The sequence below is a fragment of the Oncorhynchus mykiss genome, chromosome 29 (genome assembly GCF_057628025.1).
Source record: "Oncorhynchus mykiss isolate SJ-2025 chromosome 29, ASM5762802v1, whole genome shotgun sequence".
In the NCBI taxonomy this organism is placed as follows: Eukaryota; Metazoa; Chordata; class Actinopteri; order Salmoniformes; family Salmonidae; genus Oncorhynchus; species Oncorhynchus mykiss.
This window is the reverse complement of record NC_143050.1, coordinates 2,827,105-2,844,950: the sequence shown is the minus strand read 5'-3', so window position 1 is coordinate 2,844,950 and position 17,846 is coordinate 2,827,105. Positions and strand designations below refer to the sequence as shown.

Here is a 17,846-nt window from a genome sequence, read left to right as displayed (position 1 = left end):
GTAGGATAGTCAGTTTTACTAGGGTAAGTTTTGTTTGATATGAGTCTGGAAGGAGAGTTTGCAGTCTAGCCAGGCACCTAGGTACTTATAGATGTCCACATATTCTAGGTCGGAACCATCCAGGGTGGTGATGCTAGTCGGGTATGCGGGTGCAGGCAGCGAACGGTTGAAAAGCATGCATTTGGTTTTACTAGCGTTTAAGAGCAGTTGGAGGCCACGGAAGGAGTGTTGTATGGCATTTAAGCTAGTTTGGAGGTTAGATAGCACAGTGTCCAAGGAAGGGCCAGAAGTATACAGAATGGTGTCGTCTGCGTAGAAGTGGATTAGGGAATCGCCCGCAGCAAGAGCAACATCATTGATATATACAGAGAAAAGAGTCGGCCCGAGAATTGAACCCTGTGGTACCCCCATAGAGACTGCCAGAGGACCGGACAACATGCCCTCCGATTTGACACACTGAACTCTGTCTGCAAAGTAGTTGGTGAACCAGGCAAGGCAGTCATTAGAAAAACCGAGGCTACTGAGTCTGCCGATAAGAATATGGTGATTGACAGAGTCGAAAGCCTTGGCCAGGTTGATGAAGGAACTTGAAGCTCTCAACCTGCTCCACTTCAGCCCCGTTGATGAGAATGGGGGCGTGCCCGGTCCTCCTTTTCCTGTAGTCGACAATCATCTCCTATCATAACACAAGGCGAGACCCAGATGCAGACACAGGAGGCAGATGGTTGGAGTCTTACAATGTTTATTAATCCAAAAAGGGGTAGGCAAAAGAATGGTCGTGGACAGGCAAAAAGGTCAAAAAACAGATCAGAGTCCAGGAGGTACAGAGTGGCAGACAGGCTCGTGGTCAAGGCAGGCAGAATGGTCAGGCAGGCGGGTACAGAGTCCAGAAACAGGCAAGGGTCAAAACCGGGAGGACTAGAAAAAGGAAAATAGCAAAAAGCAGGAGAACGGGAAAACGCTGGTTGACTTGGAAAAACATACAAGACAAACTGGTACAGAGAGACAGGAAACAGAGATAAATACACTGGTACAGAGAGACAGGAAACACAGGGATAAATACATTGGTACAGAGAGACAGGAAACACAGGGATAAATACACTGGTACAGAGAGACAGGAAACACAGGGATAAATGCACTGGTACAGAGAGACAGGAAACACAGGGATAAATACACTGGTACAGAGAGACAGGAAACACAGGGATAAATACACAGGTACAGAGAGACAGGAAACACAGGGATAAATACACTGGCACAGAGAGACAGGAAACACAGGGATAAATACACAGGTACAGAGAGACAGGAAACACAGGGATAAATACACTGGCACAGAGAGACAGGAAACACAGGGATAAATACACTGGTACAGAGAGACAGGAAACACAGGGATAAATACACTGGGGAAAATAAGACCTGGAGGGGAGACAATCACAAGGACACGTGAAACAGATCAGGGCATGATATCTCCTTTGTCTTGATCACGTTGAGGGAGAGGTTGTTGTCCTGGTCCCACACGGTCAGGTCTCTGACCTCCTCCCGTTGTCGGTGATCAGGCCTACCACTCTTGTGTCATCGGCAAACTTAATGATGGTGTTGGAGTCGTGCTTAGCCTCAGTCATGAGTGAACAGGGAGTACAGGAAGGGACTGAGCACGGACCCCTGGGGGGTCCCTGTGTTGAGAATCAGCGTGGCAGATGTGTTGTTACCTACAATTACCACCTGGGGGCGGCCCGTCGGGAAGTCCAGGATCCAGTTGCAGAGGGAGGTGTTTAGTCCCAGGGTCCTTAGCTTAGTGATGAGCTTTGAGGTCACTATGGTGTTGAATGCTGAGCTGTAGTCAATGAATAGCATTCTCCTATAGGTGTTCCTTTTGTCCAGGTAGGAAAGGGCAGTGTGGGTCATCTGTGGATCTGTTGGGGCGGTATGCAAATTGGAGCGGGTTTGGGGTTTCTGGGATAATGGTGTTGATGTGAGCCATGACCAGCCTTTAAAAGCACTTCATGGCTACAGATGTGAGTGCTACGGGTCGGTAGTCATTTAGGCAGGTTACCTTGGTGTTGCTGGGCACAGGGACTATGGTGGTCTGCTTGAATCATGTTGGCATTACAGACTCGGTCAGGGAGAGGTTGAAAATATTGCTAGTTGGTCAGAGCATGCTCTGAGTACACGTCCTGGTAATCCGTCTGGCCCTGTGGCCTTGTGAATGTTGACTTGTTTAAAGGTCTTACTCACATTGGCTGTTGTTGCTTGCCTCAAAGCAAGCATGGACATCATTTAGCTCATCTGGTAGGCTCATGTCACTGGGGGGAGTGAGATGAGGTAAGGGGAGTGAGATGAGATGAGGTAAGGGGTGAGATGAGGTAAGGGGAGTGAGATGAGGTAAGGGGAGTGAGATGAGATGAGGTAAGGGGTGAGATGAGGTAAGGGGAGTGAGATGAGATGAGGTAAGGGGTGTGAGATGAGATGAGGTAAGGGGTGAGATTAGGTAAGGGGAGTGAGATGAGATGAGGTAAGGGGTGTGAAATGAGATGAGGTAAGGGGTGAGATGAGGTAAGGGGAGTGAGATGAGATGAGGTAAGGGGTGAGATGAGGTAAGGGGAGTGAGATGAGGTAAGGGGTGTGAGATGAGATGAGGTAAGGGGAGTGAGATGAGGTAAGGGTAGTGAGATGAAATGAGGTAAGGGGAGTGAGATGAGGTGAGGTAAGGGGTGAGATGAGGTAAGGGGAGTGAGATGAGGTAAGGGGAGTGAGATGAGGTAAGGGGAGTGAGATGAGGTAAGGGGAGTGAGATGAGATGAGGTAACGGGAGTGAGATGAGATGAGGTAACGGGAGTGAGATGAGATGAGGTAAGGGGAGTGAGATGAGATGAGGTAAGGGGAGTGAGATGAGATGAGGTAAGGGGAGTGAGATGAGATGAGGTAAGGGAAGTGAGATGAGATGAGGTAAGGGGAGTGAGATGAGATGAGGTATGGGGAGTGAGATGAGATGAGGTAAGGGGTGTAAAATGAGATGAGGTAAGGGGTGAGATGAGGTAAGGGGAGTGAGATGAGGTAAGGGGAGTGAGATGAGATGAGGTAAGGGGAGTGAGATGAGGTAAGGGGAGTGAGATGAGATGAGGTAAGGGGTGTGAGATGAGGTAAGGGGAGTGAGATGAGATGAGGTAAGGGGAGTGAGATGAGATGAGGTAAGGGGAGTGAGATGATATGAGGTAAGGGGAGTGAGATGAGATGAGGAAAGGGGATTGAGATTAGGTAAGAGAAGTGAGATGAGGTAAGGGGAGTGAGATGAGGTAAGGGGAGTGAGATGAGATGAGGTAAGGGGAGTGAGATGATATGAGGTAAGGGGAGTGAGATGAGATGAGGTAAGGGGTGAGATGAGGTAAGGGGAGTGAGATGAGGTAAGGGGAGTGAGATGAGGTAAGGGGAGTGAGATGATATGATGTAAGGGGAGTGAGATGAGATGAGGTAAGGGGAGTGAGATGAGGTAAGTGGAGTGAGATGAGGTAAGGGGATTGAGATGAGGTAAGAGGAGTGAGATGAGATGAGGTAAGAGGAGTGAGATGAGGTAAGGGGAGTGAGATGAGGTAAGGGGAGTGAGATGAGATGAGGTAAGGGGATTGAGATTAGGTAAGAGGAGTGAGATGAGATTAGGTAAGAGGAGTGAGATGAGGTAAGGGGAGTGAGATGAGGTAAGGGGAGTGAGATGAGATGAGGTAAGGGGAGTGCAATAAGATGAGGTAAGGGGAGTGCAATAAGATGAGGTAAGGGGAGTGAGATGAGGTAAGGGGAGTGAGATGGTATGAGGTAAGGGGAGTGAGATGAGGTAAGGGGAGTGAGATGAGATGAGGTAAGGGGTGTAAAATGAGATGAGGTAAGGGGTGAGATGAGGTAAGGGGAGTGAGATGAGGTAAGGGGAGTGAGATGAGATGAGGTAAGGGGAGTGAGATGAGGTAAGGGGAGTGAGATGAGATGAGGTAAGGGGTGTGAGATGAGGTAAGGGGAGTGAGATGAGATGAGGTAAGGGGAGTGAGATGAGATGAGGTAAGGGGAGTGAGATGATATGAGGTAAGGGGAGTGAGATGAGATGAGGAAAGGGGATTGAGATTAGGTAAGAGAAGTGAGATGAGGTAAGGGGAGTGAGATGAGGTAAGGGGAGTGAGATGAGATGAGGTAAGGGGAGTGAGATGATATGAGGTAAGGGGAGTGAGATGAGATGAGGTAAAGGGTGAGATGAGGTGAGGGGAGTGAGATGAGGTAAGGGGAGTGAGATGAGGTAAGGGGAGTGAGATGATATGATGTAAGGGGAGTGAGATGAGATGAGGTAAGGGGAGTGAGATGAGGTAAGTGGAGTGAGATGAGGTAAGGGGATTGAGATGAGGTAAGAGGAGTGAGATGAGATGAGGTAAGAGGAGTGAGATGAGGTAAGGGGAGTGAGATGAGGTAAGGGGAGTGAGATGAGATGAGGTAAGGGGATTGAGATTAGGTAAGAGGAGTGAGATGAGATTAGGTAAGAGGAGTGAGATGAGGTAAGGGGAGTGAGATGAGGTAAGGGGAGTGAGATGAGATGAGGTAAGGGGAGTGCAATAAGATGAGGTAAGGGGAGTGCAATAAGATGAGGTAAGGGGAGTGAGATGAGGTAAGGGGAGTGAGATGGTATGAGGTAAGGGGAGTGAGATGAGGTAAGGGGAGTGAGATGAGATGAGGTAAGGGGAGTGAGATGAGGTAAGGGGAGTAAGATGAGGTAAGGGGAGTGAGATGAGATGAGGTAAGGGGATTGAGATTAGGTAAGAGGAGTGAGATGAGGTAAGGGGAGTGAGATGAGGTAAGGGGAGTGAGATGATATGAGGTAAGACGAGTGAGATGAGGTAAGGAGAGTGCAATAAGATGAGGTAAGGGGAGTGAGATGGTATGAGGTAAGGGGAGTGAGATGAGGTAAGGGGAGTGAGATGAGATGAGGTAAGGGGAGTGAGATGAGGTAAGGGGAGTAAGATGAGGTAAGGGGAGTGAGATGAGATGAGGTAAGGGGAGTGAGATGGGGTAAGGGGAGTGAGATGAAATGAGGTAAGGGGAGTGAGATGAGATGAGGTAAGGGGAGTGAGATGGTATGAGGTAAGGGGAGTGAGATGAGGTAAGGGGAGTGAGATGAGGTAAGGGGAGTGAGATGAGGGGAATGAGATAAGGTAAGGGGAGTGAGATGAGGGGAAGGATATGAGGTAAGGGGAATGAGATGAGGGGAGTGAGATGAGGTAACTTTGTTGTATCAATAGAATGTGTACATCGAATATCTCAGACCCTTTGTAGTAATTTGTCTCTTTATCTCGTTTGCGATATGATGGCTCCCTCTGGTGTCTGTCTGTGTGTCATTGCAGTCCTACACCCAGTCCCACTCTCAGTTTCAGTGTAGGGAGAAGTTGTCCCTGGACGCTGATCTTAGGTCAGTTTAGAATTTACTCCACTACTGGTGAAGGTTAGGACTGGGAGAGGGGAAGCTGATCCTAGATCTGTACCTAGGGGAAACCGTTACCCAGGAGCTTCCAGTTACACAGCCCTACGTGGTCCCTTATTTAAATGGGGAACTGCCTGCTAGAACTTCTTTGGTAATAAACGACCTATGTGGCATTGATATGAGTCAGAAACACTAATCGACTACAAAGTGTAAATAGGATCATTGGCTGATGTGTCAGCTCATCTTGTGACTGATTAGATGTTATCATATGTGATTGTGTTGTTAAATGTGACTCTCTCTCGCTCTCTCTCTGTGTGTGTGCGTGTGTGTGCGTGCATGTGTGCGTGTGTATGTGTGTGTGTGTGTGTGCTTGCGTGTGTATGTGTGTGTGTGTGTGGGTGTGTGTGTGTGCGTGTGTGGGTGTGTGTGTGTGCGTGTGTGCGTGTGTGTGTGTGCTTGCGTGTGTGTGTGTGTGTGTGTGTGTGTGTGTGTGTGTGTGTGTGTGTGTACCAGAATGAGAGCGCTACAGAGAAGGAGAAAGAGCTCTCCCTGGAGATTCAGATGATCAAACAGGAAGTCGGTGAGTGAAAAACACATCAGGTCTTTATTTTGTTCTTTATTTAGTTTGTTATTTTTATAAAGAAGGAACATTCCTTGGTCAATAAAAAAAAACAGACATTTGTCGGTTAAAATAGTTTTTTTAAAATAAAAATCGCCTCCTACCACTCTACTCGTCCCCTCCAGCTTCTAACACCACTCAATGGGAGAGGCTGCAAAAGGAGAAGGCGGAGCTGGAGGTGGGGTTTGAGCGGGAGCTCGCGGAGCTGCAGCTGCAGCAGGAGGAGGAGCTAGCGGCGGTGGAGGCGGAGCTAAGGGTCTGTCACTCAAAGGAGACGGAACACCTGAGGGCGGAGCATCAGGAAGAGGTGGAGGAGATCAGGACCCAGCAGCAGGAGCAGGTGACAGACTGTGGCATCATGGGAAATAGAGTTCTTCTGGTGTAATTTACGTTATGAGTTAAGACTCCATTACCTGTAAAGCAATTAACAAACCTAACAATTGTTGACAGGCATGATGGGAAATGTAGTTCCGTTCTTCATGAGATGTTCAAAGGGACAGGGTGGGAAAAAAAAAAAATTCTCACATAATTTTGCAAGTGATGATGGATCAATCAATCAAACAATCAATCATCCAATCAGATGGATGAGCTGACGGTGAACCACGAGGCAGCCATTCAAGAGCTGAGGGACATGCACAACATTACCATGACAACGCTGTACGAGGAGCATGCTCGCACCATGAGGGGTAAGATACACGTTTGTTTTACTATCCTTGTAGGGACCAAACAAATTATTTCCATTCAAAATCCTATTTTCCCAAACCGTATCTCCTAAACCCTATCTCCTAAACCCTATCTCCTAAACCTAAACTGAACCCCTAAACCTAAAATAGCCTTTTTCCTTGTGGGGACCCCAGTTGCCCGAATTGTCCCCAAAAGGAAAGCAAAACCAAAAGCACACATGACTGGTATCTCCCTCTCTCTCTCTCTCTCTCTCTCTCTGTCTCTCTCTCTCTCTCTCTCTCTGTCTCTCTCTCTCTCTCTCTCTGTCTCTCTCTCTCTCTCTCTCTCTCTCTCTCTGTCTCTCTCTCTCTGTCTCTCTCTCTCTCTCTCTCTGTCTCTCTCTCTCTCTCTCTCTCTGTCTCTCTCTCTCTCTCTGTCTCTCTCTCTCTGTCTCTCTCTCTCTCTCTCTCTCTCTCTGTCTCTCTGTCTCTCTCTCTCTCTCTGTCTATCTCTGTCTCTCTCTCTCTCTCTCTCTCTCTGTCTCTCTCTCTCTCTCTGTCTCTCTCTGTCTCTCTCTCTCTCTCTCTGCCTCTCTCTCTCTCTCTCTCTCTCTCTGTCTCTCTCTCTCTCTCTCTTTCTCTCTCTCTCTCTCTCTCTTTCTCTCTGTCTCTCTCTCTTTCTCTCTCTCTCTCTCTCTCTTTCTCTCTCTCTCTCTCTGTCTCTCTCTCTCTCTATGTCTCTCTCTCTCTATGTCTCTCTCTCTCTCTCTCTCTCTCTCTCTCTCTCTCTGTCTCTCTGTCTCTCTCTCTCTCTCTGTCTCTCTCTCTCTCTCTCTCTCTCTCTCTCTCTCTCTAGACCTAAGGAAGGCTCATGAGCAGCAGAAGGTAACTCTGGAAGAAGACTTTGAGAAGCTCAGACTCTCTCTGCAGGTATTGTTAACGCAGAAGTTACTAACAAGACAGTCAATCTTGAAGTTGCCATCGTTTTGATAGAAGAATGATCAGCATGCTAGCTTCGTGAGTGGATCTCAAGATTGAATCCCGAAAAGAATAAAATAAATGCATAAATATATAATGTGATTCTGATGAATAGAATCAAATGAATCAGTAAATATATATATGTTTATCTAGATTTAAAAGATTTGTATCTATATGTAAAATGTTTTTATCTATATGTAAAATGTTTTTATCTATATGTAAAATGTTTTTATCTAGATGTAAAATGTTTTTATCTAGATGTAAAATGTTTTTATCTAGATGTAAAATGTTTTTATCTATATGTAAAATGTTTTTATCTAGATTTAAAAAGGTTTTATCTAGATTTAAAAGGTTTTTATCTAGATGTAAAATGTTTTTATCTAGATGTAAAAGGTTTTGATCTAGATTTAAAAGGTTTTTATCTAGATGTAAAATGTTTTTATCTAGATTTAAAAAGGTTTTATCTAGATGTAAAATGTTTTTATCTAGATTTAAAAAGGTTTTATCTAGATGTAAAATGTTTTTATCTAGATTTAAAAAGGTTTTATCTAGATGTAAAATGTTTTTATCTAGATGTAAAATGTTTTTATCTAGATGTAAAATGTTTTTATCTAGATGTAAAATGTTTTTATCTAGATTTAAAATGGTTTTATCTAGATTTAAAAGGTTTTTATCTAGATGTAAAAGGTTTTATCTAGATGTAAAAGGTTTTATCTAGATGTAAAAGGTTTTATCTAGATGTAAAATGTTTTTATCTAGATGTAAAATGTTTTTATCTAGATTTAAAAGGGTTTTATCTAGATTTAAAAGGTTTTTATCTAGATGTAAAAGGTTTTATCTAGATGTAAAAGGTTTTTATCTAGATGTAAAAGGTTTTTATCTAGATGTAAAAGGTTTTTATCTAGATTTAAAAGGTTTTTATCTAGATGTAAAAGGTTTTTATCTAGATTTAAAAGGTTTTATCTAGATGTAAAAGGTTTTTATTTAGATGTAAAAGGTTTTATCTAGATGTAAAAGGTTTTATCTAGATTTAAAAGGTTTTATCTAGATGTAAAAGGTTTTTATCTAGATGTAAAAGGTTTTTATCTAGATGTAAAAGGTTTTTATCTAGATTTAAAAGGTTTTTATCTATATGTAAAAGGTTTTTATCTAGATGTAAAAGGGGTTCTCCTATGGGGACAGCCAAATAACCCTTTTGGAACCCTGTATTTCTAAAAGTGTATTGACATGTTTACTCGTGTGTGTTTTGTACACTGACGGTCAACTAATATGCCGTGTTGTTGTTGTTGTTGTGTAGGATCAGGTGGACACCCTGTTGTTCCAGAAGAGTAGCTTGAGGGACAAAGCCAAGCGCTTCGAAGAGGCACTGAGAAGAAGCACCGACGAACACATAGTGGTACTATAACACATTACGAATAACCTGAAACCTGAAACTGAACACTAGCTTAAGCTCTGTCTTCAGCCCTGCGGGGTAACACGGTGTGTGTGTGTGTGTGTGTGTGTGTGTGTGTGTGTGTGTGTGTGTGTGTGTGTGTGTGTGTGTGTGTGTGTGTGTAGGATACCCTAGCCCCATACCAGCACATTGAGGAGGATTTGAAGAGCTTGAAGGATGTTGTGGAGATGAAGAACAACCAGATTCACCAACAGGAGAAGAAGATCTCTGACCTGGAGAGAGTGGTAGGATCGATAGGCTGTCACACACACACACTCACCCTAACAGACGGGACGGGACACCCTCACCCTAGCAGACAGGACAGGACAGTACACACTCACCCTAGCAGACAGGACAGGACAGTACACACTCACCCTAGCAGACAGGACAGGATACGACAGTAGACACTCACCCTAGCAGACAGGACAGGACAGGATACATTCACCCTAACAGACAGGACGGGACACACTCACCCTAGCAGACAGGACAGGACAGTACACACTCACCCTAGCAGACAGGACAGGACACACTCACCCTAGCAGACAGGACAGGACAGTACACACTCACCCTAGCAGACAGGACAGGACACACTCACCCTAGCAGACAGGACAGGACAGTACACACTCACCCTAGCAGACAGGACAGGACAGTACACACTCACCCTAACAGACAGGACAGGACAGTACACACTCACCCTAGCAGACAGGACAGGACACACTCACCCTAGCAGACAGGACAGGACAGTACACACTCACCCTAGCAGACAGGACAGGACACACTCACCCTAGCAGACAGGACAGGACAGTACACACTCACCCTAGCAGACAGGACAGGACAGTACACACTCACCCTAACAGACAGGACAGGACAGTAAAGTATAAGACAATACACAGACAGTACAGTACATAGACAGCAGGCCCAGAAGACAGTAGAGTTGTCTCTGTGTTTTTTTTGAGCAGGCCCAGAAGAACGTTGTGTTAGAGGAACGGATGCAGGTGCTACAGCAGCAGAACGAAGACCTGATGGCCCGTATAGACAATAACCTGGCCCTGTCCAGGTAACACACACACACACCTGGAAAACAACAAAACAAATAACAATACAACTTGCCTTTTCTTACTTGCTGTTTTCAGTAGGACAGCAAAATTCCAGGAATATTTTTGATATTGCTACTATGCAAGTACCATAACTATACAATTTACACCTTCTGTATCCTGTGCATGTGACAAATAAACATAGATTTTTTTTTATATAGCGTGTATCTACCACATGGCCTCACATGTGAATCCTTAAAGAGATGGGCGGGGCTAAAGGCTTAAGAGGGTGTGGACGATGCTGAATGGGCGGGGCTAAAGGCTTAAGAGGGTGTGAACGATGCTGAATGGGCGTGGCTAAAGGCTTACGAGGGTGTGAACGATGCTGAATGGGCGGGGCTAAAGGCTTAAGAGGGTGTGAACGACGCTGAATGAGTGTAGACAAAGAAGAGCTCTCCAGTAGGTGTACCAAAACATTCAAGGGCCATTTTCACAAAAGTGAGTTTACAAGTTTATCAACGTTCAAAGCAGAATAACTTTCCCATTGTTCCTAAAATGCAGTATATGATATACCATGTTGTAGCTCTGAGTCTCTCCTTTTATGGAATGTAAAAAACATAATTTTCAAATTTTACTACATAAGACGAAATCGAGGCAGTCGGTCACATATGTAAATCTAGCAAACCAAGCAACTAAAGCAACTTTATAAACAATGTTTTGGTTCATTTCTAGCTTGTTAGCTTGTTAGCTTGTTAGCTAGCTAACCAAGTTCAAATAATGGCCATATCATAGCTGACAACGTCATAACTTCAGCAAATTTGTATTCATTATTACAGGAAAATAAACTCACAACACTTATTTACATGTTAATAGCAAGCTAATTAACAGAGATTAGTTTACGTTTCTGTGATTTTGTGGTGAAATAAAAGCAAGGCTTTTCTTCTACCTTGACGATTTTAGAATTTGCACACTGTCTCGTTGCCCTTACTTTATATCTTCATTTGACTTTGGTGCAGGTCCTGTTGTTCTTCGCATTACCGTCTCTGGTAAACACATACTATATCAAATAAAATCAAAGTTTATTTGTCACATGCACAGGATACTCTTTTGTTTAGACATCTAGCTAGCTAAACAATGAACCATAATCCCAACTCATAACATTACTACCCTGCATGAATCTACAGGTAGCTAAAGCGAACCAACTAGCTAGCTAGCTAGCTAACATTATGCTATAACTAGCAATACAATAAGATAAGATAAGAATAATATTACTACACAGATCATACACGTAACGTTAGCTAGCGAACGAGCCAGCTAGCTAGCTAACGGTACGCTTTAACTTGCAATGAAAACAACTTTCTGACAAAATTAGAAACGTATAATATCTGAAAATGTAGCTAGAGACTCTTACCTGTATTCATGGACACTTCTCCCTCTCTGTCACGGCTGCCATGGTTACCCTTAGTTTGAAGATGTAATCCGGAGACAGCTGTTTTTTTTTTAATACAAAAGTCTTCTGTGTTTTCTCTTTTTGACCCCATCCACATATTTGTAATCAAACACCAGAATTGTCTCCATCTCCTTAGCTATCATCTTGCATTCCACTGATTTCAAAACTCGGTCAACTTCTTTGTTGCAGTTCTTCGTAAATATTTTTTTTTAAAAAGCCGCATTAGAAAGAATTACCTACACATACTGAGCAGCTCAAGTTCTAGACAGAAGCATGCTACATGGCAGACCAATCCGAACTCATCTCTCGGCATGTCCAGCCCAGCCATTATCTCAGCCAATCATGGCTAGCGGAAAGGTTCCCGTATTTTTCTGTGGCTAAACCAACTAGGTTCGTAATTTAACTAATTTTAATTGTATTTACAGATGGCATACAAGTTTGTTACTAAAGCACGTGAAAGATCACATGTCCCAGAAGGCATTTCTGCCCCAAAAAAAAACGCATTTTGATAAAAAATAAATGTTTACGTTCAAATGCCTCTCCTGTGAAGTAGTGATGTGCGACATGTGCCTAGTTACCTGAAACAGGTCACATATAACCCTGTCTCACTTCCCCATCCAGGCAACTCTCAGAGGAGAACGCTAACCTGCAGGAGAATGTAGAGAAGGAGAACGGAGAGAAGAAACGACTGAGCCGTAACAATGAGGAGCTCCTCTGGCGTCTACAGACCTCACCTCTCTGCTCCCCCTGCTCCTCTCCCATCCACCGCTCCTTCTCCACCTCCCCCACTCTGTCTTCCTGCCTCTTTTCCTCCTCTCCCGGGATGGGAGGAGGGACGGGGTTTGACGCCCCCTCTCACTACTGTGGAGGATACCTGCCCCCCGCACCTACACACGGCTACTCCCCTAGTCACAGAGAGAATCAGAATCAGTCTCCAGGGCCGGCCACACCCACTCACAGAGGATTCTCCAATCAGAATCAGTCTCCAGGACCGGCCACACCCACTCACAGAGGATTCTCCAATCAGAATCAGTCTCCAGGACCGGCGACGCCTACTCACCGAGTGTCACCCAATCACTGTCACTCGCCTGCTCGGCTCAACCCCCTCATGAGATGAGCTCACGTTTCTCTCTTCCTGTCTTTCTTTTTCTTTTCATCTCTTTACTGTTAATCTCTCGTGGACAGACTACTGAGACATAAATGGTAGTGTACATCTGTCATGATACAATGGAATGTGTGAGATAACTAGCAGCGTTAGTTCAGGTGTTTTGGACAAAATCACTATTTTCGCTGGTGATATCGTCTTTCAAAAGTGGAGGGGACATTTTGGCCCGTAACTTGCATAAAGACAGGATGGAGTTCTTTGTTCCAGTTTCGATCCTCGTTCTATCTCTTCTCTTAACACGTACTGTATGGACCCAGAATTTAATCGAACATCTGACCAGTCACGCAAGTTCTCCAACAATGCCTTTCTGCTAGCCTCTCGTTGGCTAACTCCACTAGCATCTCTGTAGCCATTGACCCAGGCTAGCTGACCTAGCCTCTCATTGGCTAACCCCACTAGCATCTCTGCAGCCATTGACCCAGGCTAGCTGACCTAGCCTCATGATGGCTAACTCCACTAGCATCTCTGTAGCCATTGACCCAGGCTAGCTGACCTAGCCTCTCGATGGATAACTCCACTAACATCTCTGTACCTATAGACTAAGACTAGCTGACCTAGCCTCTCGATGGATAACTCCACTAGCATCTCTATAGCCATTGACCCAGGCTAGCTGACCTAGCCTCTCAATGGATAACTCTACTAGCATCTCTGTACCTATAGACTAAGACTAGCTGACCTAGCCTCTCCATGGCTAACTCCACTAGCATCTCTGTACCTATAGACTAAGACTAGCTGACCTAGCCTTTCAATGGCTAACTCCACTAGCATCTCTGTACCTATAGACTAAGACTAGCTGACCTAGCCTCACGATGGATAACTCCACTAGCATCTCTGTACCTATAGACTAAGACTAGCTGACCTAGCCTCTCAATGGCTAACTTCACTAGCATCTCTGTACCTATAGACTAAGACTAGCTGACCTAGCCTGTTGATGGCTACCTCCACTAGCATCTATGTACCCATAGACTCATACTAGCTGACCTAGCCTCTCAATGGATAACTCCACTGGCATCTCTGTACCTATAGACTAAGACTAGCTGACCTAGCCTCACGATGGATAACTCCACTAGCATCTCTGTACCTATAGACTAAGACTAGCTGACCTAGCCTCACGATGGATAACTCCACTGGCATCTCTGTACCTATAGACTAAGACTAGCTGACCTAGCCTCACGATGGCTACCTCCACTAGCATCTATGTACCCATAGACTCATACTAGCTGACATAGCCGCTCTGCTGTACCCTGTAGACTCCATGATGGTACAAAAATACTGTATGTCTCCATTCACCACCAGCAAACTGAAGAACACTGGAGACTTATCTCTTTAAGGATCTCTCTCTCTCTCTCTGTCTCTCTCTCTTGGTCTCTGTCTCTCTGTCCTCACCTGGATGTGTAGCTGACTGGCTAGCTTGTGCTTGGCCTGCACGTGGATGAACAATGGAGACCTCTCTATCTCTTTAAGGAAGCTGACTGGCTAGCTAGCTCTAGAATGTTAGGATGTAGTGCTTTCAACCACGGACTACGTTGAACGACTGTAGTGTATAGAAACACCAACCACGGACTACGTTGACTACGACTGCAGTGTATTGAAACACCAACCACGGGCTACGTTGAACGACTGTAGTGTATAGAAACACCAACCACGGGCAGTGCTGAAATGTAGATTGTATTGTGCTCTGCAACAACAGACTCCACTTCAATGTATTGTATATAGAAACAGACAGACAGGCTGACCATATATGTTGTTACAATGAGTAGAAACAGACAGATGAATGGACGGACGGACAGACAGACGGACTGAGAGTATGTATACCACCAGATGGGAACAGTGGTAGTCTCTGCTTAGTTATTCAGGTCCAAACCACCACACCACCTCCTCCGCCATGCAGGGACGGACTGGGACCAGAAACTGGACCGGCATTTATAACACATCGATTCAAGGCCAGTCCATTTCCGCTACCACGGATTTGTCTGTACCGGTGCTTACTACCAACCAAATGGAACCATGGATAAAATAACAGTCTCAAGGAAGCACCTTATACTCCGGTCCAGTTTTTTCTTTCAGTACAACCTTTTACCAGCACGTGATGTCCAACAGTCTTCAGATACCAGGATTTTACAGATGATTTCAATCCACGTTTAAAAGGATGTTTTATAAACTGTTTCAGTTTTTACCAGCACGTGATGTCCAACAGTCTTCAGATACCAGGATTTTGCAGATGATTTTAATCCACGTTTAAAAGGATGTTTTTATAAACTGTTTCAGTTTTTACCAGCAAACAGTAATACTTAACAGAAGCGCTTCCAATCCAGACGGAATCCAAATCCGCTCCAGTCTTCCGCTCTCTCTACATGGATATAACCTGTGGGTAGGTTATGTACCTGTATCCCCTCACCTTTTGATTCAGGGTGTTCAAATATATCAAACATATTTAGGATTGACTGATCTACAAATAATAATGGGGAGGCAGGTAGCCTATCGGTTAGAGCGTTGGGGATTAGTAACCGAAAGGTTGCTAGTTTGAATTCCCCCAAGCCGACAGGGTGAAAAAAAATCTGTCCTACTGCCCTTGAGCAAGGCACTTAACCTTCACTGGTCTAGGGTCGCTGTCAATAATGGTTGATCCCCCTTAGTCGTGACCCCACTCTCTGAGGGTGTCTCAGGGAGAGTTGGGATATGCAAAAAAACAACAAACAAAAACACATTTTCAATTCACACATAAAATAGGAGATATATACTGTAAGTACCCACGAATAGAGAGCCATTTGGGACACAGGCACCGGGATGTAAAAATACCGACCACAGGAATTGTTTGTTGTTTTCTAAGTGATATTTGTAAACGTATTTATTGGACTTTTGTATACTTTATCTACTTTACCAAGCATGTCTTCCAGTCTTTAACTCTCGCTGTCTGGAGCCTGGGGCCTATAGGTTCCATCCCAGGTTTTCAGAGAAAATCCTCGTGATTCCCAGAATCACGAGAGAACAAGCAGGAAATGTTGAATCCTCCAACCAGGATTTCTGGAAAACCTGGGAATTTTGGGAACATTTTTTTGCAACCCAACGTAGAGTAGTTGTGATGTTTATCAGACCAGGGTTTCAAATACAAAAAAAATCTCAATAAATTAGATTAATAAATTAATAAATAGATTGAAATACTTTGATACTTTATCTGTGGCTGTTTGTGCTTGCCTGGCTTAATTAACTGGTAGAAAAGTCCCAAAACGGACCCAACCTCCCCGTCCGTTCACCTCAGGCAGACTCAAGGAAAACGCTGAAAGTGTTTGAAATAATTTGTCTCGTATTTGAAACCAGGTTTGCTGCTTATACTCTGTACTAACAGGAGAAAACTTTGTTTTTTTTAAACAGAGTGAAACAGAGAGATGCTAGCCGGGCTGTATTCATTCCGCCAAACAAAACCGTTTGTCTTGTTTTGCAACTAGAACAAGAGTTTCTATTGGACAAAATTCAGGTAGGTTCCTCCCCGTTTCGTTCTGTTGGTCAAAACATTTTGCAACTAAAACATTTTGTTTGGCAGAATGAATACATCCCAGAACTAATTTCCCACTGAATGGGACATCGATTTGTAACAACAACAAAAAATATATAAATGCAACTCTGGTCTGACCAATAGGAGAAGAGTAGAATGTGACTCTTTGGACCAATAGGTGACAGAAATATGGGTTGTCATTTCTCCACCTGACCAATAGAGGGAGTTTGGAGCGGCGTTGGGGTGTCAAAATGAGAGAGTGTGTATTTCATTGTAATATATTGATTTGTTCAGAAGTGGTTGAAACGTTCAGAACGCTGCAGATAAATACAGTTTCAAGACACAACGATTGTGTTTTCTCCATGACATAGAAGAATGTATTTTCTGCGTGATATATTTCTATCGGAACGTTCTGTAATGTTGCCCCAAGTAAACCACACTATCACCTCTGTACATAAAACTAGAGAGAAACTGTTTATCTTGAGAGTAGTGTACCTAGACACAACTATACTAGAAAAGATCAGTGTAGGGAGAAGTGTAGATTCAACTAGAGGAGAGAAACTGTTTATCTTGAGAGTAGTGTACCTAGACACAACTATACTAGAAACTACCAGTGTAGGGAGAAGTGTAGATTCAACTAGAGATAAACTGTTTAAAACGACTGGGATCTTTTTCAGTCTCTAGCTCTAACCAGGTTTCTGTGATTAGTCAAAACCACAGTTGTTATTGGTGTACACCTTTACCTCTACCCATTTCTCGGTAGTTGGTATTCAGTCTTACTGTATGCAGGCGTAGTATTCACTCAATAGGGTTTTCAGTACATTTATTAGAGCCATCCCTTTAAATTCGGTGAACCTTTAATTAGATGTTTTTTTTTTTTTTTTTTGTCCACAGACTACATGGAGAGAACTGTTCAGAATGTTAGGAACCAATCAAAGAAAGCCGTCTATATAATTCATAATATAATAATAATAATAATAATATAATAATATAATTCATCTATATAATGAACACAAGACATCAAAACAACATGTTAAGTGTTGGTCTTAGTTTCATGAGTTGAAATAAAAGATCCCAGAAATGTTCCACACGAAAAGCTTATTTCTCTCAAATTTCGTGCACAAATTAGTTTACATCCCTGTTATTGAGCATTTCTCCTTTGCCAACACAATCCACCCACCTGACAGGTGTAGGATATCCAGAAGCTGGTTAAACAGCATGATCATTACGCCGGTGTATCTTGTGCTGGGGTCAATAAAAGGCCACTCTAAAATGTGCAGTTTTGTCACACAACACAATGCCACAGATGTGTCAAGTTTTTGAGGGAGCATGCAAATTGGCATGCGGACTGCAGGAATGTACACCAGAGCTGTTGCCAGATAATTGAGTTACTCGTCGTTCTCACGTAACCGACTGTGGGAAAATGCCCACAGAGAACAGATCTACCACTATTTAGACTTGCTTTGAATGAGAATGACAGGTCGCCCAAAAAGGGCCATTTTGCAGATTTAAGGTTAGGAAAGTATTCATGAATAAATGTTTTTAAAATTGTTTAGAGAGCCTTTAC

The 17,846-nt window shown here is 43.9% G+C and overlaps 1 protein-coding gene across 1 annotated transcript in view; it reads left to right on the top strand.

The window, feature by feature from the left end:
- Positions 1 to 12,986, top strand: part of mtus2a (microtubule associated tumor suppressor candidate 2a) — a 146,983-nt gene extending 133,997 nt beyond the window's left edge. The window contains exons 9-16 of the mRNA XM_036967473.2: positions 5,960 to 6,026; positions 6,191 to 6,405; positions 6,646 to 6,751; positions 7,584 to 7,657; positions 9,003 to 9,101; positions 9,263 to 9,382; positions 10,097 to 10,194; positions 12,243 to 12,986. Coding sequence (XP_036823368.2) covers positions 5,960 to 6,026; positions 6,191 to 6,405; positions 6,646 to 6,751; positions 7,584 to 7,657; positions 9,003 to 9,101; positions 9,263 to 9,382; positions 10,097 to 10,194; positions 12,243 to 12,738 — 1,275 coding nt within the window. The 3' untranslated portion in view covers positions 12,739 to 12,986. The remainder of the gene's footprint in view (positions 1 to 5,959; positions 6,027 to 6,190; positions 6,406 to 6,645; positions 6,752 to 7,583; positions 7,658 to 9,002; positions 9,102 to 9,262; positions 9,383 to 10,096; positions 10,195 to 12,242) is intronic.
- The last annotated feature ends 4,860 nt before the right edge of the window (positions 12,987 to 17,846 follow it).